At 42.7% G+C, this 23,672-nt stretch overlaps 1 protein-coding gene across 4 annotated transcripts in view; it reads right to left on the bottom strand.

Moving 5' to 3' along the window:
• Positions 1-4,395: 4,395 nt before the first annotated feature.
• Positions 4,396-23,672, bottom strand: part of WDR11 (WD repeat domain 11) — a 48,055-nt gene continuing 28,778 nt past the window's right edge. For all 4 annotated transcript variants that reach the window (XM_010997766.3, XM_064488491.1, XM_010997782.3 and 1 more), the window contains exons 15-29: positions 21,878-22,002; positions 21,052-21,199; positions 16,961-17,067; positions 16,438-16,552; positions 15,889-16,060; positions 13,344-13,452; positions 12,217-12,279; positions 11,018-11,083; positions 10,087-10,267; positions 9,365-9,460; positions 8,718-8,883; positions 8,118-8,215; positions 7,523-7,668; positions 6,685-6,764; positions 4,396-5,336 (exon numbers count right to left, since the gene is read on the bottom strand). In XM_010997766.3, coding sequence (XP_010996068.2) covers positions 5,179-5,336; positions 6,685-6,764; positions 7,523-7,668; positions 8,118-8,215; positions 8,718-8,883; positions 9,365-9,460; positions 10,087-10,267; positions 11,018-11,083; positions 12,217-12,279; positions 13,344-13,452; positions 15,889-16,060; positions 16,438-16,552; positions 16,961-17,067; positions 21,052-21,199; positions 21,878-22,002 — 1,830 coding nt within the window. In that variant the 3' untranslated portion in view covers positions 4,396-5,178. The remainder of the gene's footprint in view (positions 5,337-6,684; positions 6,765-7,522; positions 7,669-8,117; positions 8,216-8,717; positions 8,884-9,364; positions 9,461-10,086; positions 10,268-11,017; positions 11,084-12,216; positions 12,280-13,343; positions 13,453-15,888; positions 16,061-16,437; positions 16,553-16,960; positions 17,068-21,051; positions 21,200-21,877; positions 22,003-23,672) is intronic.

The raw sequence follows: 23,672 nt of genomic DNA, 5'->3' as shown, positions 1-23,672 counted from the left end.
ATTGTGGAAAAAATTTGAAATGTAGATAATATATAGTGAACATCTTATAATTCCGCCATGTAGACATAACCCTTGACAAGTTTGCTGTAGAGCCTCCTGAATTTTGTGTGTCAATGTATGTGACGTTTTACGATACTGGACAGCATATGCTGTATTGTTTGGTGATTCACTTTTTAAACGAACGCCGTACATGGCATCCTTTCTCTCTGCCCTCTCCTCTGTTCATTTGCGGACGTCACCCTGCTAGTACCTGGCTGAGCCAGATGCGTCCAGTGCTTATTTTATTCTGATACCCCTCAGGTTGTCCCCCGCCCCCAAGTCCACCCTGAACCTGTCAGATCACCGGGAGGAGCTTTCTTATTAAAAATACGGTAACGCATGCACCCCAATGTTCGCAGCAGCACTATTTACAACAGCCAAGACACGGAAACAGCCTAAATGTCCATCGACTGCTGAGCAGTTTGCAGAGGCAAAAAGCAAGACCCAAGCTTGGCTGAGTTACTGTGTTGGCCAGAGTGCGGCTCCAGCAGGCCCTCTGAAATGAGCGATGGCACTTCCAAGAGCACAGACTTAGTTCAGATTCTTAACATCACTGAACTCATGTTGGAGTCTTGCTAGAATACTAGCCTCTAGGACAGCTTTCTAGCTGCTTAACGGGACAATGTCTTCTTCTCCTTGGCCTATTCTTGGCAAATATTAGTAACTTTAAGACAAGCAAGGGCTTGTCGTTTAATTAAATTCCCGATAGATGTGCCCTCCAGGCCACAGGGAAGTAAACTTAATCCACAGAACTAAATGTTGCTGTTAGACAGGTGGTTCATAAGAGAACGATCTGTGTCATTTCCCCCCAAATCTGCCTTAAGAAATCTTGTTTCTTGGGCCTTCCTGCTTCCCTCACTCCCTGCCAATTTCCTCAACTGAGCTTTCCCTCTTGATCGCATTGCAGACTTAGTCATCCTTCACTTCTGATTCCTGTTCTACTTCCTGGTTCACCCACATGGGACCATAGGAAGCCTGAGTCATCAGCTGCTGTGATTCCCCGGACCCAGGATCCCCCCTCCACGTGGGATGTGCATGAACGTCTGTCCCCTCTGAGCTCACATCCCCAACAGTAATGCCTACCACGGGCTTAGGACAGAATGGTTCTTCATCTTCCACGTTGCTGAAGCATTAAGGCTCTACATGGTAGAATGCCAAAATACCGGAATAAAGTCAGGGTCTTATTACACCAGGGTGCATTAGGAGGTCCGTGGAATGAAATTAAGATTCGCTTAAAAACGCTGATAATGAAACAGCCCTCGGATTTAAGCTTTTCTATCGCCTACTGATGCCTTTTTATCTCAGAATTGTCAGGAGTAAGACCAAGGCCAGCCTGGGCGACACGAGTGGTACGTGGTCTCCTGGGCCCACCGCCAGGGGGTCTGGGCCCATCAAGGAGCCGCACGGGATGGAGCCTGTAACACCTTCCTGAAAAGAGGGGGGTTCTAGTGCACCTCATGTGAGAAAAGTCACCAAGGGCCTCGCTGATCTGCACCCAGAAAGGCAGCTGGACATCTGAAAAATGTCATCAAGAGTTGGCTTTATAGGCCCAGGGTAGGAGGGGTCAACCTTTTCCTATAAAGGGCCGGGCGGTAAATCGTTTAGGCTTTTTAGGACATACAGTCTGCTGCAAACGCTCAACTCTGCTGAATGGAGGCAGCCACAATGAATGAGTGCACATCACTGTTTCGGTAAAACTCTGCTTACAAAACAGGCAGCCACACCATCAGGTCCGCAGGCTCCAGCCTGCAGCCCTGAACCTGGAGGAACAGGCAGAGGGCAGCGGCCCCGCCCTGCGCAGCCCTCCTCCCACCGCCTCCACATCGGCCCACCTTACTTTGGTTTCATAAAGGCCGTAACTGCAAAGAGAAAACTGATCCAAGCTACACCTCTAAGGCCATGACTGAGGAATGTCTTTTGATCTGATCTTAAATTCACAACTATCTGTTCAGTCCTTCTGAAGCAGTGCACCACGGGGTTCTTAGCAGCCTTCTTGCCTGACTGCATTTGGCTTTGCTAAAAATCAGTATGGAAGACGGAAAAGCTGAAATCAACCCAAATCACCTATGGAACCTGGAACGCCTTTCCTTCTCTTGTACTCAGGCAGCTACTTTTTACCTTGACTGAGTCGCATTTCTCAACGTCCCCTGGAAAACATAAGGAGGGTTGGTGGTGTTTATTTGGCCTTTTTAGGCACAAGAGGCAAATGCTGAAGCAAAATGCCTGAAACTGCCTGAAGGGACCCAGCTGAGAGCCGCAGTCACTGAAAATCCGAGTGGGAGACAAGTGAGGCTTCCGTGGCTGTTGTGCGTGGCGCCAGCAAGGCTGACGGTGCAAACACAGGGAAGGCGCCTTTAAAGGCAGGAAAGGCAGCAGGACAAGCTGCTTCTACAAGGTCCCTCGGGCTGGCCCCCCTAACTGGACTCCAGGAGGTCTCAGGAGAACTGCATTCTTAAAGCCCAGCAGCTTCGGTTTCTTTCCTTTAAAACATCAGCACCTTCAAGTATCACCAAGATTCCTCCCCTTTTAACTGAGAGACTTCTTTCCTTCACAAGCGGTTTTGAGTCAAATCAATCACAAGCAGGATCCCAAAGAAACAGCGCCCCAGAGGCTAGCAGGACGTTCTCACCTGTCTGTCACTTCTGCCTCGCAGAGTTCTTTTACTGTGGCAGTTACAAGTTTGCGCCTTAACGTTTACTTCGATCACGAACTGCTGCCGAGGAGAATGGAGTCCTGCGGGCAATCACGAGCTCAGGACGCACTGGAACCCAACACTGTCCTCACGCAAGATGAACTCTCCCGGCGATAAGGAGCCGAGAGAGGGCCTGTTTTCATACCGAGGTCTATTCTGCAGAGAATTTCTGATTAGGTGCATCTGGGAGGGACGGGAGGCTTGTACTGATGCTGCTCTGATATCTTTTTCAGAAGAACAAAATGTCCTGCTCCTACTTTCAAAGCGATGGAAATAACCTAAAGCTATAAAGTAAGCCAGTGGGGAGGTCCAGAGCACAGAGGGCTCCTTGGCAGAACAATGAGCAACAGAGCCAGAAAAGGTAACAGTGAGTGACGGGAAGTCACTCTGCTGAGGCCAGCCAGAGGAAGGGTCTCACCCTGGGCCTCCCTCCCCCAGAAGGCCCCGCTCCCAGACCAGGTCTCCTCCCCTCCACCCAGGCGCCAAGGGAAGGGCCAAGGCCCCGCTGACAAGCACACCTGTGGGAACTGGCACAGGGAGGCGCCCACTGTCCCCGAAGTCACTGTCACTCTCCCAATTCCCACTGCTTGTGTCACCCAGGGAAGCCTCCCTTGCTAATGCACTGGTAACAATGTGCTTAAAGGTCTTCCGTGAAAAGACAAGCTGAGGTTCAGAAAGACTGTGACAGTGATTCTCCTTTGTCAGCTCTTGAACTTGAATGCTAACCAGAGGGAAGTGGAGCAGTTTTAGCTTTGAGCCCAAGGTCACGGAGAGAGGGACGTCTGGTTCTGTTTGGACCGGGACTTTCAGTTGCCTCCTGACAGACACAGACATGGGATCCGTCTTGTCGTGAAGAGTGGCGACTGCCGTCCTAACCAGCTGGTCTGTGACAAATGCCAGGCTCCCGGCCTCGTCTGCTCGGCAGCTCCTGGCCCTCTTGCCCATTCCCACAGTCAGGCAGTGGCTCACTGCCTATTTGTTGGCCTCAAATCCAAAGCCATTTAATTTTCAAATGCTCTGCTCTGGAATTTCTTCTTTTTCCTCTCTGCTTACCAAGACCACCATTCTTTTCTCCTTTAGCTAGTTGATGGCTGAATAAATAAAATCTATTTTGACAATCATTTAACTAATAAACACTATAAGGAGAGCTGGGTTTGCCCATGGCCTTTAAAAATTCTGATGTAACCTGCCTAGGCAAAGAAAGGGCAAGTAAAGCGAGCCAGTTACAGGACCAACGAACGGGTTTCTTCTAGGACATCGAGCCAAAGCACTGGCCGGGGAACAAGCATTCCTGGGACAGGCCCTTCCTCTCCGTGGATCTTGGTTCCTTGTCCGAGGCGGCAGACTGGTTGAGATCTAAGGGTAGAGACTGCGATCCTGTATAAAAATCATCCCTCCTCGTGGGTGGGAGGGTCCACCCTGGACGTCCAGGAGGAGAAGGGGAGGAAGGCCATTTCCCGTCCTCACCTCCGGAGCACAGGCTAAGCCCCACCCGTCAGGAACTCAGAGGCAGGCCTGCCCGGGAGCAGGGGTTCCGTCCTGCTCTGGGTCGGCACCCACCCCTCCCACCGTCCCCACAGCCGGTTTCTCCGGATTCAGCAGAGCGGCCTGGGCGCTGGAGGGTGGGCAGCTCCACTGACTCCTGGCCTGAGAGAACACAAAGGCCTGGCTCGAGTTTTTTATTTATCATTTCTGTAAGTTATACACATTTAAATTCTTAGCAATAATTTATAACAGCCATGTCTCATACAGTTCAGTCACTGGAAGAACACAAGGACAGAAAATGAAAGCACAGACTTCAAAACGGAGGTTGCTGTACTGCATCACACAAGGAGTTAGAATCCAGAACCCCAAAGACCCCACACACTGTACAAAACATAAAGCTTAAAATTTCTCTATCAGCATATGAGCCTGAAGGTACAAAACTGAGTAACTGCCTGCACCAGGAAATCACCAGTTCTGTTCTCAAGGTAAGAAAACAAGGAATGCTGTGTCATTTTTACCGTTTAAATGTTTCTGCTCTGTTTGTATCTGGAATGACTGTATCAAACACAAGCGCAGCACATATTTCAGAATAGGCCTCACAAACCGCTTTTACTGTGGATTTAAATCTAGTCAATGAGAAAAGTAATTCAGCTGCTTGAATTTTTAAGTAAAAAAAATTAAAAGCATTTCCAGGGACTCTTAAAGCTCTATCTCCAAAAGTATAAAATGTCACCCACTTTCAAAATCTGAAGCTCTGCCGTCCTTCTCTGAGATACACACAGGACCTAGAACCTGCTCCTGATGGCCCAAGTGTCCAAGCATTGCGTGTCCAAGTGCTGAAACAGCTCCCAAGGACCCGGGAAGGGACGGCATCCTCACGAGTCCGGACGGTGTGTCCACAGCCAGACCAGAGCCCCGGTCCGCAGGCTCTCGAGGTCAGGTTCCCTGGACACATTAACCTGTCACTCTTCAGTCACTTCCTGCCTGGGGGACTCCAGCTCCTTCAACAAATCTCTGCCAGCAGCTCTAGCTTTAGAAGCAAAAAGAATGGCTCCCTGTTTAAAGCCAAGGTTCTTCAAACTTCGGGCATAATCTGCATATATCACAGAGATGAGTTTCTGTAAACCACTGTTAAGGAAAAGAAGGCATCCACCAGGCTCCCACGGGCAGGAAAGGAGGGCCAGCCCTGCCGGGCTGCCCAGGAGGGACCGAGGGTGTCCTTGGGAAGGCAGCATGGGAGAAGCACAGACACGTCTCCCCAGGGTGGGACGGTTCCTAGCTGGGGGGAGGGCAGTTCCTAGCTGGGGGGGGGGGGGCAGTTCCTAGCTGGGGAGAGGGCAGTTCCTAGCTGGGAGGGGGAGCAGTTCCTAGCTGGGGGGAAGGCAGTTCCTAGCTGGGGGGTGGGCAGTTCCTAGCTGGGGGGGGCAGTTCCTAGCTGGGGGAGGCGATGCTTCCAAACGTAACACCACTGCACTTGCACCAGCTGAGCCCAAAGCTGCTCCTTTTCGTAGAAGAGCAGCTGACATCCTGCCAGATCCTCCAGGACCTAAATACAATTAACGACTGGAGAAAGACGACAAGAGAAATTTATGTGCATAACACCCCCGTGCCATTTGAAAGTCTGAGAGCTTGGTGGTTTGGGGACAGACACAGCTTCAGTGAGAGGTTCTATTTACAGAGCCTGCTCCGAGGCAAAAGCCCCAGGCATCTGGGTGCTGGGATTTCAGACGGCCCTGTTCCATTGTTCTCATGTCCAAAATGGCTCCTTCAAACTACAGTCAACTTCGCCAGTGCCTAGACACATGATACTGAGTTCAGTTTAATTTTCTGTAAAAAATATACAGAAAATAAAAAATCTGACATGCAGAAATGAGGCCACAATGTGATAATTTAAGAAAAAGTGCAATGAGAACAACAAGGCCTCTGCAAACACAAGGAACTGGGAGCTGTATTCTCAAGCCCACTATTTTCAAAGAAAAACACGTGACTCAAGTGACGTGTAGAAGCTCCTGGTCACAGGTGGGCCACAGCAACACGTCTGCACGACACGCGTCTCCAGAGCGCGGCTGTGTCTCGCTCCATGTTGGCTTGTCACTATGGGTAACAGCACGTCTTTTTACTTCATTCCCGGGGTGTATTTATTCCAGTAGAAGATCCAGTTTAGGGAGGTTTTGGAGGCTGCTATCTTCTTTTTAAGCTCAAACAGAACATTACAAAACGTGGGCTCCCTCCCGTTTACAGTCGGCCCCGACGCTCTGCCCATCTCAGAGCTGATGCAGCCGGTGCAACAACCTTGTTTCTGATCCTTTCCCTCTCACCGCTCCCTCTTTCCTGGCTCGGGTGAGTCAGAGTATGGATCTTTCTCGATGTAACAGTTTCCTCCCAGGCAGCACCACCGAGCGAGGAACTCAAACACCCACCCACGGCACACGCCCCCTGCTCAGCACGCACAACCCAGCAAAGGATATCTGTGTCCTCACTGACTTCAATCGCACCATACTTGATGCAAGCTTCCACGAACAGGGCTGCTCTGTCGAAGTACCTCATGCTGCTCAACAGAACCAAATACAAGTCAGGCGTTGTGATTCACAGCATCTGAATGCAGACCCAGCCCGGGGCGATGTCCTACATGAAGACTGGTACACGTGCTCCCCGGAACCCTGAGTGCTACATCAGTCACACCGCACCTTTCTCAGCCCTGGCTTGTAGGGGGAAGGTGGGAGAAGTCTCACTTCCCTAACCCCTCGCTCTTTTTAATGAACACTTAAAAAAATGTGAAATGCACAGAAATCTAGAGCTAGGACGACGATCCATGTACCCATTGTCCAGAGTTAACACGTGTTCTTCAGCCATATTTGCCTCAACCTGCGTCCCTAAGTGTTAAATAAATAAAATGTCCCATGAGAAGTGATGAGTATTAAACTTCAAGATCCTCAGAGGGGACACCTCCAACTCGCCCCCTTCCTTCACCCTCCCCACCGTTCTCCCCTTTGTCTCAGCTGTCCTACGCACAGCTGAACTGTCGCCAGTTGTCTGAAGACTTTTAATATTCTTTTTGAACAGGTACCTGCTAGATTTGACTAGTCTATTGGCAGGAAAGTAACACAGCCCCTAGAAGAAACGAAGAGTGAATAAACGCAGACTGTCCTATCCCCTTTAGGTCTCCTTTTAAATAAACCTAAAAGGAGTGCTTCTCCTTTCACTCCAGCCATCCGTCGAGTCCTGCCATCTACCCGGCGGAGCCTCAGGACAGCACGAGGCGACAAGTCACGGGTGATCCTGCCCAGCCGGGGACACTGGGTGTACCTGTGAAGCGTCTCGGCCACGCTGGAAAAGCAGCCCAGGGAGAGGAGGACCAGGAGGGCCTTTGACTTCTGGTTCACTTGTGGAGAGCAAAGGTGGTCAACCCACCGCTTTAAAACATCAGCGCACTCCTCAGAATTTAAACGGACCTGAGAAAGATGCCCACGTTAAAAACAAAGACATCCTGCACTATATAAGGAAAAACATAATTCAGCTGAAATGGGATCTGTTCCTAGGAAACCAACGCTAGGCTCTGCTTCATTCCACACCCCCTTGCCGATGCTGCTGCCACCACAACCAGCAGTGAGGGGGACCCGCACCTCTGGGATCTATGGGCCGGCATCACCGCTGGGCTGTAGTCTGGGCTCCCACTCCAACAGGGAGAGGAGGCAGCTGTTTTCATGTAATTGCTACCAATGCAAACTCTGTTTTGCAATAAGAAATAAATTTATACTCAAAGAGGAGGAGGATGAAATCTGCAAGAAAATCTCTGCAAAGCAGCTCTGTAGCCAAAAATTGCTTCTAAATCCTAAAAGTCCTAAGTTCCAGACTGAACTTTCTACCCTAAATGTTCATGGCACCTACTAGAATCACCTACTTTTGCAAGCCACGCTGCCCGGTTCCACTCGCCATACGTTTGCAGGTAGCGGCAGGCGTCCGCGGCTTTGTCGATCAGGCAGAGCAACTGAACACCCTCTGGAAGACAAGACAGCAGCCCCTCAAGTGACACTGAGCTGTCTCTCTGACAGGTCACTAAAGAGTAAAATCACCACTTGACTTCATCTTGTCCTGTACATTTTATACCTACTGGAGACATTCCCGAATTAAATTTAAAATAAAATCTTAAAAGTTTTACAACGTTCCACTCAAGTAACCAGGTTGGAAGCACAAATACAGCCCAGAAAACAAGCAAGTAAAGCATGCCTCATTCACTAGTTTTCATCGTTTCCGTGTGCCCAGGGTTGTCCAACTGGTGCCCACTGCCTTGGCAATTATTAACAGAGTCCCTTTTACTCTTAAAAAGCTGTTCTGCTTTAGATGATTAAATTATGTGGTCATCTTATAAACTGCTAGCAATACCCTTCTATTCTTCTCCAGTGTATACAAAAGAGAAAGAACTATCCCTAATAATAAAATGACCAGGAATGGGCCCGAGTTTCCAGAGTGCTGACAAATATCCCCACAGAGCATGCCTTACCTGCCAGTTTCCCATTGGCAATCATGTTAGTTGCCACCAGCTTAATGGTGCTCTGGGAGGGGCCCGACGAGGTGACAGTTGTGACCAAACAGGCTTTCAGTGAATCACAATAATAATGCTGGTTATCTGCACTTGTTTCCAGTAGTAACTGCACAGCTCTGTCTGTCTAATAAGAGAAACAGTGTTTCTAATTATGAAACCATTTTCCCCCAACATAACCTTTTAAAATTCACAATTTACAGCTTAAAGATCATTTTCACTTTCAAAAATTTGTTCGTGAACACTTTGCTTACATACACACAAGTTGAACAAAAGCACAGCACTGCTTCTCTGAGACGAATGTGAAACCACAGTCTGGTTCGCACAGGTGCTTATGTAAGCTTTGCACCAGTCAATTCCAAGACACAAAACAAAACGAAACAAAACAAGTTAGGCCTCATGTGACGTTACAGAAGCCAAAATTACAAGCTGGTTAACCATACATTTTTGCTTTCTCAGAATGTTTGTTGGTCTTATTTTGAGAGAAAGCACAAATTTACACTTACACTTCCAGGGAGATGCTATAGTGTGCGCTCGATATGTCATGCCGTGAAACGGTAATCAGCTAGCAACTCCACAAAAACATGATGTTATGAAAACTGACATACTTGACCCAAGAGAAGTAGCTGGTCTGTACATTTCCTTGTATGATCGTAAGTTGACCGTTTTACTTCCTGGAGGTTAACCCTTTCCAGCTGAAATTTCTAGAGTAGAAAAAAAGAAAATTGAGCCTGGATTTTAAGACTTCTGAATTATTTAAATTTTACTACACTTAAAGTGATTTTAATGAAAGTTACTTTGACTTCTGAGGTTACTAGGGAATCAACTTTATAGCAGTCCAACAATTTAATATGAATTTGAGAAGAAAAGATGTTGTAATTATTATAACCTGTGTGCAAGTCTGCCTGTTTACAGAAACAGGTACTTCAGTAGAGCTGGAAGAAAAGTCCCAGTGTGTAATTTAGTCCTCTACAGGTCAGAAAAACATGCAACTACCTTTATATACAAAGAACAGCAAATTCAAACCAAGTATATGAAGTATTTGTTATTCACAGAAAATTAATAAAATTAAAGATTAAAATGAACCCTCTAAGTTAAAAATTTTAAGACCAAAAGAATTAAAGGACTGTTAATAGTAAAATTTTAATGTCTATTAAAAAATTCAGTAAGCGTTTATAAGCTTTCAAGTCCTGAGTCAGGCCCTTTTTATGTGAATGTGCCATGGGGCTCACTTCTATTATGTGGAACTTTACTTAGTTTGAAAGGTTCCCAAGTTTAAGATACTTACAAAGACGTAACTTTAAAGGTTTTAATATATGAAACACAATACCTGAAAATAGGCGTTTTCACAGAGTATGTCATAACATATATCTAGTGGGTTGTTTGCTCTGTCCTCCCGAGGGGCAGCTTCTTCAGCAGCTGGTGTCCTCACGGCCTTTTCCTGGGACAAGCTGTGCAGGTAGTGGGCAGCGACGGTCCAGAAGTGCAGCTCTGATTCATCACCGTAAAGCCTGACAAGGAGGAAACCAAAATGCCCACTGAACTCACACCGCAGACCTGGGCCGGGTGGGGGCCTCTCACAGTAGCTTGAAGTCCTGGGAGCGCAGTGCTGGCACGTGAGCGACCACGTGCTGGGCGGGGTGAGAGAGGGGAAGCGGCAAGTTCTCCAGCCTGTCACTGGGTCTCAGACAATACAGGGCCCGGAGTGCAGGGGGCGCCTTCAGACCCAAACCTCTCTGTTCTGCGTGAAGAGCGACACCAGGGTTTGGAAGCCTAGGCCATGATTTACCTGGTCTGCCGTTAGCATTCCTTTCAACGCAGACCGTAGCATCACATTGAGGAAGAAGTTTCTCTGGGATAACTGACTAGATAAGGTGTGGAAATGATACGCTATTTATTCTCTGGGGAGTGGAGGGAAATTCCTTTTTAATAAGGGATAACTCTACTGTACAGAGCGAATGTATAGGTTATTACTTCTAAAAATACATTTAAGGACACGCACTTTGTAGCTAACATTTTAAAAAGCTGTCTGTAGGAGGGAGTCTTTTCAATAGAGAAGGCCTAGATCTCATATTTAAAAAGTATTTTCCCCCCATTTGTAGTACTACTTTCAAAATTAACTGTAAACCGAATATAAAGGATGAACTGATATATTTTCTAAAATCTAAGAGTCTGGTCTTAACAACCTTAATAAGAAGGAGAGTTAACCTGAAATTCTCCATCCCTTACACAGGATACTTACACACAGAACTCAGTGTTACCTGGAAACAAGCAGGCATCTCTGCAAGAGAGTGAATTCCGGATCGAGCAGGAGTTTCTTTATGTCACTGCAGAGAGGAATCCAGACAAAGGTAAGACAAAATTTTTGAACCCAACAATAAAGGAGATAAATCAATACTCTTAAAATGGAAAATTCTACTCAAAGGGTATGTTTAGAGCTTATGAAAGAAGTCACTGTGCCATGACCCTAACACTGCAAACGCTTACAGGGCCTAGAGGGTGTCCAGGCTTGGAGAAGTAGTGCCCACCAACCCCCACAGCTCGAGGCTCTAACTCTCATTCACCTTCTAGAAGCGGTTCAACTCACGTTTTTGAAAATATGAACAGCTGCCTAACTACAGGAACAAGAATGTCATTGTCGATAAAAATGATTTTATATCTTCAGAAACAGTATATACTTTAAAGAAGATGCAGTCAGAATTTATTTTTGGAAGTATTAAAAAAATGAAATATATAAGGAAGAAAGGCTAGTGTTTTCACAAATTGGTATTTCTAAAATGCCAATACAGAATATTTATAAATCAGGAAGAAGGGGAGCTAGTCCTTAAAATCTATTCTTTTCCATTTAAATGTAAATGCTAACCTTTGGAGAGAGAAAACAATAAAGTAATTATTCTGAATTTGACATCAATAAACTATTCTATTATCATTAACTTATTAAACATTAAAATATCTGTGGCAGATTCTCCATTGCAAAAATATGTTACATTTCACCAAGAATACCTTGTGGACCCACATTTTTCTACTTCCTTTCCAATATTATTCCCAGTATGTATTTTTAAATGCTCTTGGCTCCAGGAAGCATGTTTATTTCTTAGCCAGAACTGTGCACACAGAGCACCTGACATAGAGAACTCACTTTAGAAGAGGGAAGCTGACACAGGAGACTCGCCCTGTGCACACCCCCTGACACGAGGCTCCGCCGGGGACGCGTGGTGGAGGCAGGCTGAGCCACACAGATGCTCACACCGCAGCCTCTACTCTGGCCCCAACGTATAGAGACTGACTTCTACAAAACAAAGATTCTCAAGGGAAACAAGCCTCTGTGAATGGAATGGTCTCTCTGTGAGCCACTAATATTTTCTAAAACAAAGCTTATGTTTCTTTAAAAAAGCCTAAATCATTATATTTTTCTTTTTCATAGTCTCATCTTCTAGTAAAACATAGCTGAAGTGCTTACTTAGATAATGAGTTCAACTGCTCCTGAAGAAGAGTCTTTATTTCTTCATTTTCTGGATAATCACTGTACCAAGAAAAGATTTTAAATGAGTTCATTTTTCTCTTCATTTATAACCATTTACTTCTTTACCAGAAAAAAAAAAAAAAAGCTGTGTTAACATAGAAATAACTTCTTTGCAGTCCTTGGTTAAAAACCTGGTTGTACACCAAAATAGCAACAGTCTCCTCAGGAACCTACCGGTCATCTTAATGCTTTTATCTTAGTTAGTCAAAACCAAGAAATGAGTGAAGAAAGTCTCCTTGGCTTTCAAGAAACCAGAAAATTTATCAGTGAGCTCACAAAACTATTAGGTTTAGATTCATGTTAATAAGGAACTTAGCAATGACTAAAGGAATTTGCTCATTCTGCTCTGCAAAATGGACGTTCATTTCTCTAAGAAGATACCTCTTGGAGAATGGACACCTCATCACATTATTCTGTGTTTTTAATTCCCCTAACCCAGGCCTACCTACACACTCCGCATGGCATAAGCTCTGTTAACACTTGTGGTGGTTTAACTGATAACTAGTAATAACAGTTTCTGTGAATTTTTTTTTGCAACAAGGCAGCTGTAAAACATAAAATACCTCTGAAGTAGGCCCCTTCATGCTGTTTTTAAAAAGAATTAACCTTGGCCCAAAATCCTCCTGGCCTCAACTGGCTCTCTTCCCACATGTTTGGCTGTAAGACAACCACACAGCCACCGAGAGCAGCGTGCTACACACAGCTGCCCGCAGCCCCACACTTCCCCAAAGTCCCCGCCAGGTGAAAACCAGTGGCAGATTAGGGATCGTTCAGTGTGTCTGCCATCACTGCCTCAGTGTGGTTTTAAGGTTCCAATCCCTCTGAGCCCTAGAGTGCAGGCCACTGCTGATGTTCATGGGTGTCCTTCAGTCTAAAATCAATTATGGGGGAGGGTATAGCTCAAGTGATAGAGTGCGTGCTTAGCATACACAAGTCCTGGGTTCAACCCCTAGTACCTCCTCTAAAAATAAATAAGTAAACCTAATTACCTACACACTCCCCTACCAAATAAAAATAAAATAAAATAAATTAAGAAAGGAAAACAAAAATGCAAAAACACTTACACTTGAGAAATATCCAAAGAATACTGTCCATTCCAAGGCTGGTGGAGTAAGAATGCCTTCAAGGCGAGAGAGGCCCTTGGAACAAGGAGATACGGGCACCACACAGGCTCTAGACAGAAACAGATTTTTGTTTTAACTAATAAAATGTTACACAACTATAAAGCTTCAGCTATGGACAGTTTACAGAGAAGTCAGCAGAGAATACTGTATAAATCTGATGGCAGCTGAGAGAATATATTCAGTGTAACCACAACCTAGGACACATGGGCTAAGAGCTGGGGAGAAAGTTAGACTGAAGTCTCTGACACCACGGTGACTCTGTTTAAAGTGCATGGTAACAGCATCACACTAGAGGTTATTAAACAAGTCTCAAACTCTTGGATTCATTTTAGATGCTGCTGAAAAGAATATTAAGTTTGTCTTATGACATTTTATGCCCCTGATAATAAGCGTTCTCCAACTTAAAAAGAGGAATTTCAATTTTCTACATCTGTCTGACCTCCCGCTTTACCAATGGGGCAGGGTGGGGGTCAGGGGAGCTGTCAGACAAATGTAAATCAGGAAGAAGAGTAAGGTATTCTAAGAAAACAAACAGATTTGAATCAATGTATTATGATTTTTCTCCACTTGTCATCAAGGAGAACTGAAGAAAATATATTAAATATTAATTGTATCAATGCCTATGACCTAAAATGATTTTGTTTTTATCCCACATCAGTAAGTCCAAAACACATTTCTAATTCCTCAAAATAGAAATATATTATGTCAAACATATTTTCCCAAGATCAAATCAGCACATATCGGGCAGCAAACACACAGACATCCTTTTCCTAACTCCATATTTCCACTGTCACCAGTTTTTATTCTTTGACATTTATTGAGTGTTGTTCTGAGTTTAAAGTTCAATTTGTGGAATACATGCACAATTTTATTGACTTTTCCCCATTACCATTTTAAAAATTTTCCCTTTGTGGCTGAGGCTGTACCACTAGAGATTGGACAGGAATGATTTTTTTTTTTAAATATTAGGAAAACTTTAAAAGAAAAATGTAATCTAAAACATGGCTGCAAGTCACATGTTCAAGTACAGTATTAAGTATGGGTTAATGATGGGCTCCAATTCTGTAGTCGGTTTAATTTAAAAACAAGCTACCTTGGCTTTGGAGATTTTTAGACTCAAAATTTAAATTAAAGGTCAAAGAAAAGCTTCTCAAACATTAGATTATATCTGCATACTTCTTTACCTAGAACTATTAACTAAGAAAAATCATCTCTGAAGTTCCCTCAACTTCCTTAATAACTCTAGGTTTAAAATTAATATCTCTACTTTCCTAGGAGGGGGTCCTGCTACTTCCGCAGCACTGGCAGGTGTCTCTGGGACAGACAGGGGAATGCTCATGGGATTGCTCAGTTTCTGGCATCACCAGATGGCAATCACAGTTACAGAGTAAGAAGTGGTGGTACCCAAATACAGCGGCAGGGGTGCGGCAGTGACAAAAACAAAAGCACACCTAACATAAGCGAAAGGCAGCCGAGGCAACATTATAGCAACTTGGCAGGGCCCAAGCATGAACATCACAGGAAGGGGCAGGTTTTCAAAACGCTACTGTCTCTGGATAAGGCAGATTGACTCTGAAAAGGCACAAAACTCCCCAGAGCTGACAGTTTCTATGATGAAACTCAGGAAATCACCAAACAAGTCTCCTAGGAAACTTTTTATAGATCAGACAGCCTAGAGTATACACCAAAGGAATGCTTGGAGAATACTTAATGCAGGAAGTTTTTTGGGGTTTTTGTTTGTTTGTTTAGTTTCCTGCTTTGCTCCAGTTAGGATCAAAATATAATTAGGATCAAAATATCTGTCTCCATCTAAAAGTATCTTCCCAGGATGAACACTGCATTTCATCAGACAAAAGCTGATTTTCAAATTGATTGATGGGTACACTCAAAATCTTCTCATTCTTTTTTAAAAGTCACATTGGGGTTATTTATACTGAAATATTTTTCATTCTAGTAAAAAATCTCAAAACAATCATACAAAAAAGATGAGGCAGTGCAGTCATATCATTTTGTTTAGACTGGCCCTCTAACAAGTCATAAGATAGGCATCAAAATTCATGACACTCAGGATACTTTCCAAAGTGATTTTCCCATGATATACAGCTGTGAAAGACGTGAGGTTCATTATTAAAAAGTCAGCAGCACCTTATTACTAGATTCATGTCCTCTGAAGAGTTCTCCTAAAGTCTGGGGAAGTCATTTTTATAAATGCAAACATCTTTGATCTTTTAACAGAGCACTCAGAAAAGGGTCAAAGAAGGAGTGCTTAGTAAACCAGAGTTGGGAAATGACTGACGTCTGCAGTTACAAAGAGTTTAGCATCTCAGCAGTAAAAACATTCAAGCTTTAAGTTAATATGTTTTCTTAAACTCAGATTCCTAGAAAGCAAGACTGAAATGAGATAGAAGCAGCCCCCTCCCCCGGAAGAGAAGGGCTGGTATAAAATAAACAGGTTTCAAAGCATGCTTTCCTTACAACTGCATACCGGTCAGCTCCTGCTCATCCATTCTAAAACACGTAGACTTCATGGACATCTCCAGGACTCTGATACACCCGTCATCTGATGCCAGGATCACTTTATCTGACGTACACCAGTCCACATCCAATATCCGAAACGTTACATTTCTTCCACTTCTTAAACTGCTCACCATCTGAACCTTCAAGAGTGAATTTGATTGTCACTTTCAGAAAGAAAAGATGCTTATCATTCTGGATTCAACGATCAAGAAAAGACAGTGCCTGTAGCAAAGGCCCAGTTCCCATTTAAAGCTGAACGTCTTTGGCAATCTATTTTCCACATGCAGACTGCATCTTAAAAGTCCCAACAATAGTGATAATATTAAAAATCTGCTGAGCTGTCACTTTCAGAACAGAAATACCGTAAAAGAAAAATTTAAAAGGAAGACAACTGTTTTAAGAAGTCTGACAAGCCCATTACATGGTTTTCATTTCTAAGTCAGAAGGAAGGAAAAAATACATAGCTCCCATGAGCACCGGCTTCATGTGTGGAGCACCCACGTGCAGCTGGGCCTACCTCTTTAGTGTCCCAGACTTCAGCTCCATCATTGTACATCGCTATTAATTTTTGGTTTCCTTTACCAGGGGCAAAACGAATCTTCCTCACCCAGCTTCGGTGTGTAGGTATTCCTCTGCAGACAAACAAGAAGCAAAAACCAAAACACCACTAGGATGCAGAGTAACATCTCATCACTGAGAGATATGTCCAATGTTTCTTTCTATTTCTGTTTTTGACAAGGTCTAGTGATGTGACGGGAGAGTCACTTTGCTTTCTGGGACGGGGGTCTGTCCCTTAACAGCAGCTGGAATAATGTCCCAGTACTCCTGCGTGGACCACCTAAGGATCTTCTATGAATGGTTTAGAGTTTAGCTCAAGGCCCTTCCTCCCAGGTTCAGTGACAAGAGACCCAAGGGTCCAAGCTATACATGATCACATTTGGTGAGCCTGCTTACTACCAAGCCACAAGCCTCCAATGGAACCACATCGAGGGTTTTTGTTTTTTTTTTTAACCAAACAAGATTGCATTCTTGACTCATACCTGGATACTCTCCCTTTCAAATCCCAGAAATTTAAATTTCCATCCATATCTCCAAGAACCAATGTATCACCTTTCCAAGCGATGCAGGTAATACTACCCATGCTCCCCTAGAAAACAACAGCAACACAGACACATCAGTTCCACCAACTTATCAGCATCATAACAGAGAAATATTTTTACTTAATAACTCTGATGAAATAATAAAGATATTTTAATAAAACACAATTATAAATGGTTTTGCTTTAGTTTGAACATCAAACACTAAAGAAGTTTAGACACTAAAAGAGCTACCAAGCATTTCGATTTCAACTAAGAATAGGAGATTTCAATTTGATAGACATTAAGTTATCTGAACTAGATTTATAGAGAAGGGATGTCTTCTGAGGAAGAAATACTTTAGAGAAAAGAAAATTAAAAGAAGAAAAAAAGAGAAGAAAAGGACACCTTTTCAAGACAGCACTTGTCTCCAAGCTATCTGTCACTGCAAAAGGATAAATAAATCTATTCCAGGGGAAACTCAAAGCTGTTTTATAATTAATTGTTCAGCAATTTTTCTATTGAAAAAGAAGATCCATCACTATGTGGTATACTTGAAACTAACATAATATTGTACATCAACTATATTTCAATTAAAAAAGAAAGAAAGAAAAAGAGGATCCAGCTTCACTGATACCTTCTGGAATAATGAAGCTGGAGAGATTCCATATACTGAATGCATCTGCATAATGTGAATTCACAGAAAGCTCTGCAGAGAAGTTATATATGGAAACACAAATATAAGAAAGAAACACTATTGTAATAAATCAAAGCGCGGGGAGGAGACTGCAGCTCTAACACGTGCGTGGAGGTAGTGTGACAGAGCGCCCAGGCGCCTGGGTTCTGGGGCCGACTGCCTGGGCTTGAATCTGAGCTTTATTGTTCAGTTTGCTGTGTGATTTGGAGCATGTCCGCGTAATCTTCCTGTGTCTAGGATCTGTCATCAATAAAGTAGGGTGAGCTCATAAAACTTGAGGAGTTCCTATTAGCATTAATAAATTTATACAGGTAAAGGCCTTAGGAAAATGCCTGCCACACAGTAAACAGTCAATGCATGCTAGCTGTTAAATAATGTTATTGCTCAATTACTTGTCTACTTATTCTCTATTTATATTAAAAGAAATCTTGCTTCTGCACTTGTAGAACAATATAAAAATTCACATGTTTAGTTCTCATGGTAGCAACAGTAAGAAGTAGGGAAGCTCCAAGGGTTACCAAATTGGCTATTAATAGACTTGCACACACACCAAGTACTGTGTAAGTCCTAGTGGCAGTCAAGAAATAAAAGAAAAAGCTGGATTAAAAAAATGAGCATTTTAATGAATTCAGTTAATAAAAAACTTAGAAAGCTATGTTAAATAAACAGAATTCTGTATTAGTATAAAGCAACACTCCAAGATCTTACTTCTAGTCTCCTGACCATATTAACAGAATTTTAAGAATTTGCCTTTATATTTCCTTTTTCAGTCTTGGAGACTTTTTTACATTTTATAATCTTACTTTCTAACTTCTAAAAATTAGAATATTAAAGTTTAAATCAGCCTAGAGAAATCAGCGTTACCAGCTTAGAATTACAAGTGATGTATTAATACAACTATACAATTAAACAATCCAGAACTTTCTACCTAAACTTTGTTGACAGGATACAAGCCACCTGGAGATACCAAGGTGCTTTCATTGGATGTGACACAAACTCGCTTTGTGGCTCTCCAAATAATCCCAAGAGAACCAATGTAAGATTTAAAATTCAAAAGAGTACTATTAGTTGCCACTGATATGTTGCCTACATGTAAAATACGATGTTCAAAAGAGAAGAAGTAAGGTTGACGGCAAAGCAGAGATACTCATGCCCTCCCACGGCTCCAGTTTTCTGCATAAAGGCAGTCAACTATAGGCTTTGCATGAAAACACAATTTAAAACATGGCAGCTTTGCCTTCTTTCCACCATCTTTATATACTTGTACAGCTCTGGGGCCAAAATTCGGAGGGAAAGTTTCAACTCAAAACAAATGTTTAATACTTTACCTTTGGGAGGAGGGTAAGGTAAATACTGGATTAAAATAAAGAAATAAAACCTCTGCCTAGATTCTACATATTAGTCACTTAAAAATATTTTGATTACTGAAAATACAAATAATGAACAAAAACGACTTTCTTGTCTACTAAGTATACAACAGATGCTTAATTTCTCTTCCCTAATAATAATCTGCTCTAAAGTATGTACTAATTTCACTGGAGGCTGGATCCTTATTAGGCTGGACATCCCTGAGGAAGCTGCTTCCAGCTGTGGACTAAAAGGATCAGGCAGGCAGAATAGAGACTTGCTACATCCTGACTTCAGAGCTCCACACAAAGAGGCAGAATCTTAAAAGCTATGTGGCAAAATTATCATCCTGAAAGAAGCACTTACAAAAAAGGAAAATTCATGTCTAATGTTTCAAAGTTTTAAACTTTTTTAAGGTGGGAGGAGACACAGAATCCCCAAAATTATTGGATTATTTCTATTCTAATCTCAAATGTGAAGTGATTAGAAAACAAAGAGACTAAGCTGCTTGCAAGTGGCCCTAGTGGAGCTCAGATGGGGGTGTTCTCTGGGGTTCTAAAGGAGGAGCCACGAAAGCAAACTGATTCTCTAAAGGACAGCTCTTTACAACCGCAGCTCTTACGTCCACACTCTTTTTTTAACAGTTTTTTTCTCTACACACTTAGGTTACTTTTCCTACTATAACTACTAAACGTCAATCTTTCACATTTGCGTTATTTTCGTCCTTTCAAACAAGTGAAAAATTTTGGCAATATTAGAGAGCTCAAAATAAACATTGCTAAGTCTCAGATATGACTTGTTCTATATAACAGTAAAAACAAAATTATAGCTTGAAAAGCACTTTCGCATGTTAGTTTCTATCATTAGTAATGAAGGCTGTTTGGATGCCCTCAATTCTTCTGAAGTTGTTAATCAGGAGGATGTGGTAGCCAGCCCCTAAGAGGCTCCCACTGATTCTGCCTTTGGTATTCATGTCCCTTGGTAGTCACCTCTCCCAATGAACAAGGCCGACCTGTGAACCGACAGCATACTGCAGAAGTGGGACTTCTGAAAACTAGGTCCTAAAAGACACTGCAGCTTTCTTTGTACTCTCTTTGATCACTCGCTCTGGAGAAAGCTAGCAGCCGTCTCTGAGGACACTCAGGCAGCCCTACGGAGAGGTTCACATGAGAAGAACTGAGGCCTCTCGTCACAGCCAGCATTCATTTTAATGCCGTGTGAGTGTGCCATCTTGGAAGTGGATCCTTCCACCCTGGCCAACATCCTCACTGCAACCTCACAAGACTCTGAGCCACCTGTAAAATATAGGGGTTGGCATTCGACTAAAACATTTCATTTTTAGATGGCAATTTTAAATAAATAAATATACATTTTTAAATTTCATGCCTCCACTTAACAATTAGAATACTATTAATTAACAAGAACATTTTCTTAATCCATCCATTAAAAACAACTTGTGGATACACACTGACAAAAATTATTAGCTACAAAACCTTAGAGAACTCCATAAGGTCATAGGAGAATATATATGTAATTGAATATTAATAATATCTTTACACCTATAACCTGAATGCTATTATCCAAAAATAATACCAGATTTTAAGTCGAATCCTTCAGGGTAATTCCTGAAATGGAAAGAGGAGAGACACTGGAGACAGACAGGCATACCTGGGTTTAAAACACTGTTCTGCCAAGTCACTGGGCTGGGCAACCTGGGACAAGTTACTCATTATCCCTCAGTTTTGTCACAGGTAAAATGGAAATAATTTCTCATGGATTATGATGGGGATAAAAAAACAGTAGCACAAAGTATTTAACTAAAACAGTTATAATGTTATCCCCAGCAATATGTAGCAAGTTTAATCAATGATACTACCTCCTCAGTAAAGTTTATTCACATTAAACTTTTCTGAAATAGCTTTCCAACCTAACTATGGTTTCACTGGAGGTGGAACCAGTAAGATCTTTAGTAAGAAATCTTAATGAAGATTTAATCATGGGTTGGACTCACATCTGGTGGAATCCGAGCACTATCTTTCACTGAGTTTCCTTCCACAGTGAGATGGTAAACTTGGCCATCGGTATCAGTAAACACAAAATGCTCCCGGGCAGAGATGTTCTGACTGAGTTCTGATTTACTTTCTGCCTCTTGCAACAAGCTTTGGGATAGAGAAAAATAAGATAAAGATATTTCTTTTCCCTAGAGTGACATAATTAATTAACTTCCCCAAAATACAGATACATTAACAGGAGGTCAAAACCATTAAAAAAAAAAAAAAAAGCTGAAACTAATCTTTGCCCAGCAAAAACAGGTAACAGGGAGACACAAATGACTCCTAATACCACAAGAGAATGCTTACCCCATTCAGAAGAACGGAGTGATCTAGACTCCACACAAGACAAAAAGCCTCTTGGCTGTTTCTGATGCAGAAAGCACCTCAGCAGAACAGAGGCCTTACCGAGACCCATCATGCTCCCCGATGGTTTTTATTTGTAAATTTCATGGGAACGGGATGGTACATAAATTAGAATTCCTAATACATTTTCTTTGGTGAACATAAGTGACGATATGATCCATCTGGATATTCACACTACATTCACTTGAACTTCGGAAGGGCACTGAGAATGACCATGTTAATTAATGGGTGCTGCTGTGTGGGTACCACTGCTCACTGCACCAAGCAATGCAATAACAGGACAAAGGCTTCAGTAACATGGGTATGTACTGAAATACCAAAGTATGTTCAAAAGCAGACTAGAGGTGCTTTGGGATGACACTTATTAAATTCCCAACCATGACGTGGATATTACAAGTGACAGAGGCGGAAGCAGTGCACCTGATCACGGATGACTCCACAACACTCAGCTCCGTATCCGAGACCACGGTCTGGCGGGCCATGGCCTCTCGGGTAGCCAGCTGCTTCTTTCTCAGGCTCTTCAAGTTGTGAGACGGTGACCACTCCTGTGAAGCAGAGACAGACACACCTACACGTGTTCAGTTTCTCTGTAAAGAATCCTTTCAGAAGAGCCGGGCCTACTCGCCACTGCCCAGCATCATTTTTTATCACTACACACAAATTCACAATCTGTTCTCTGGTTTTACCTTTTTTTAGAAAGGCTGACTGAATGCATTTTTATTAGAGCTTATGTTAGAAGATTTTTATAATCTACCTCTATCTCCTTCTATCTCTAATCTTCAATTAGAGCTTAAGGTAAAAGAGTTTAATGGTAAACTCCAAAAGGTTTAAACTTTTGTTGCTTTCATTTTTAACAAAATGAAAATAATACATTTACTTTCAGGATCTCCTGCTCCTTACCGCCACCCCCTCCCCATCAGGTGCACAGGGTGAGATGACCATGCTTCTCCAATCATGGCCCACCGGCATCTATAAGTTCACTCCAAACCTCTCTTTTTATTTATTTATTCCTGCTTATTCTAATGCATTTTATCTAATATCCTCTCATATGTATATATTCTTAACAGACAAATATTTTACATGCATGTATTTGTGGTTGACATAAACAGTACTACGCTATATATATCTCATCCTGTTTCTAACTCTTTTTACTCAGCACGATGTATTTTAAGTCCCACCCCTGTTCTTTCTGCTTGTTATGCAACACTCCATGGGTGCACCCACCAATTTTTAATCTGTTTTCCCAGCAAAGAACACCCGGAATGACTCCATACTCTTATCATGACAAATCACACTGCAGTCAATATCCTCACAGAAGTTCCTGTATGACCAGAAGCTGACCACTGGGGCACAGAGGATGTCCGTGTTTGTCTAAGTGCTGCCAGTTTACTCCGCAGAATGGCTTGACTGGTCTACATTCCTACCAGCAGTGCATAAGAATTCCTATAGCCCATATCACATCCACAAGGGAAGCTATCCAGCTTTCCAATTTTTGTTAGTCTAAAAGTATATCATGGTTATTTTACTTTGCACATCTCAAAACTGATGAGTTTGAGTATTTCTGCATATGTCTGTTGGCCTTTTAAGTTTCTCTGCTGGTCATCAATTGCTCACATGCTTTGTTCATCTTTCCCTTGGGGTTCCCAATGCTTCACTGCAGGAGTTCCCACAATAGTAACCCCTTAGAAGGATTAGTTAGTCCTTTGTCCATTTAGACACTAGAATATCTCTTCTTTTAACTTGTCTCCTGTGTTTAACTTTGACACTGGCATTTGTCACCGACTAGAAAGTATCAGTCCTGATGTAATCAAATTCATTAATATTTTTTTTTTTTTTTTTTGCCTTTTGGCTCGAGCTTCTGATATCCTCTTCTGCTCCCAGAATACAAAAATAACCTTCTATATATTTGATCATATTAATTTTATAGCTTTGCTTTTTTTATATACTTAGGTTGTTAATCCTGTGGAGCCCACTTCTGAATATGGTATCATGTAAAGGTCCAGTATCTTTCTCCATAAAGTGAGACAGTTGCCCTAATACTGTCTACTAAACAGTGTCTCCCTCCCCTTGGATTTGTGTGCTACTTTACTGTATATTAAGTTCCCAAACATTCATGGGTCTGTTAATGAACTCTTTTGTATACTGATCCATTTCCTTTTCTTGGGCCAATGACATTGCTTTTATTGCTATCGTTTTATAATATGTACCGTATGGG

This window comes from Camelus dromedarius, chromosome 8, assembly GCF_036321535.1.
Source record: "Camelus dromedarius isolate mCamDro1 chromosome 8, mCamDro1.pat, whole genome shotgun sequence".
NCBI lineage: Eukaryota > Metazoa > Chordata > Mammalia > Artiodactyla > Camelidae > Camelus > Camelus dromedarius.
The sequence above is the reverse complement of the archived record's forward strand: the minus strand, read 5'-3'. Positions and strand labels throughout refer to the sequence as shown.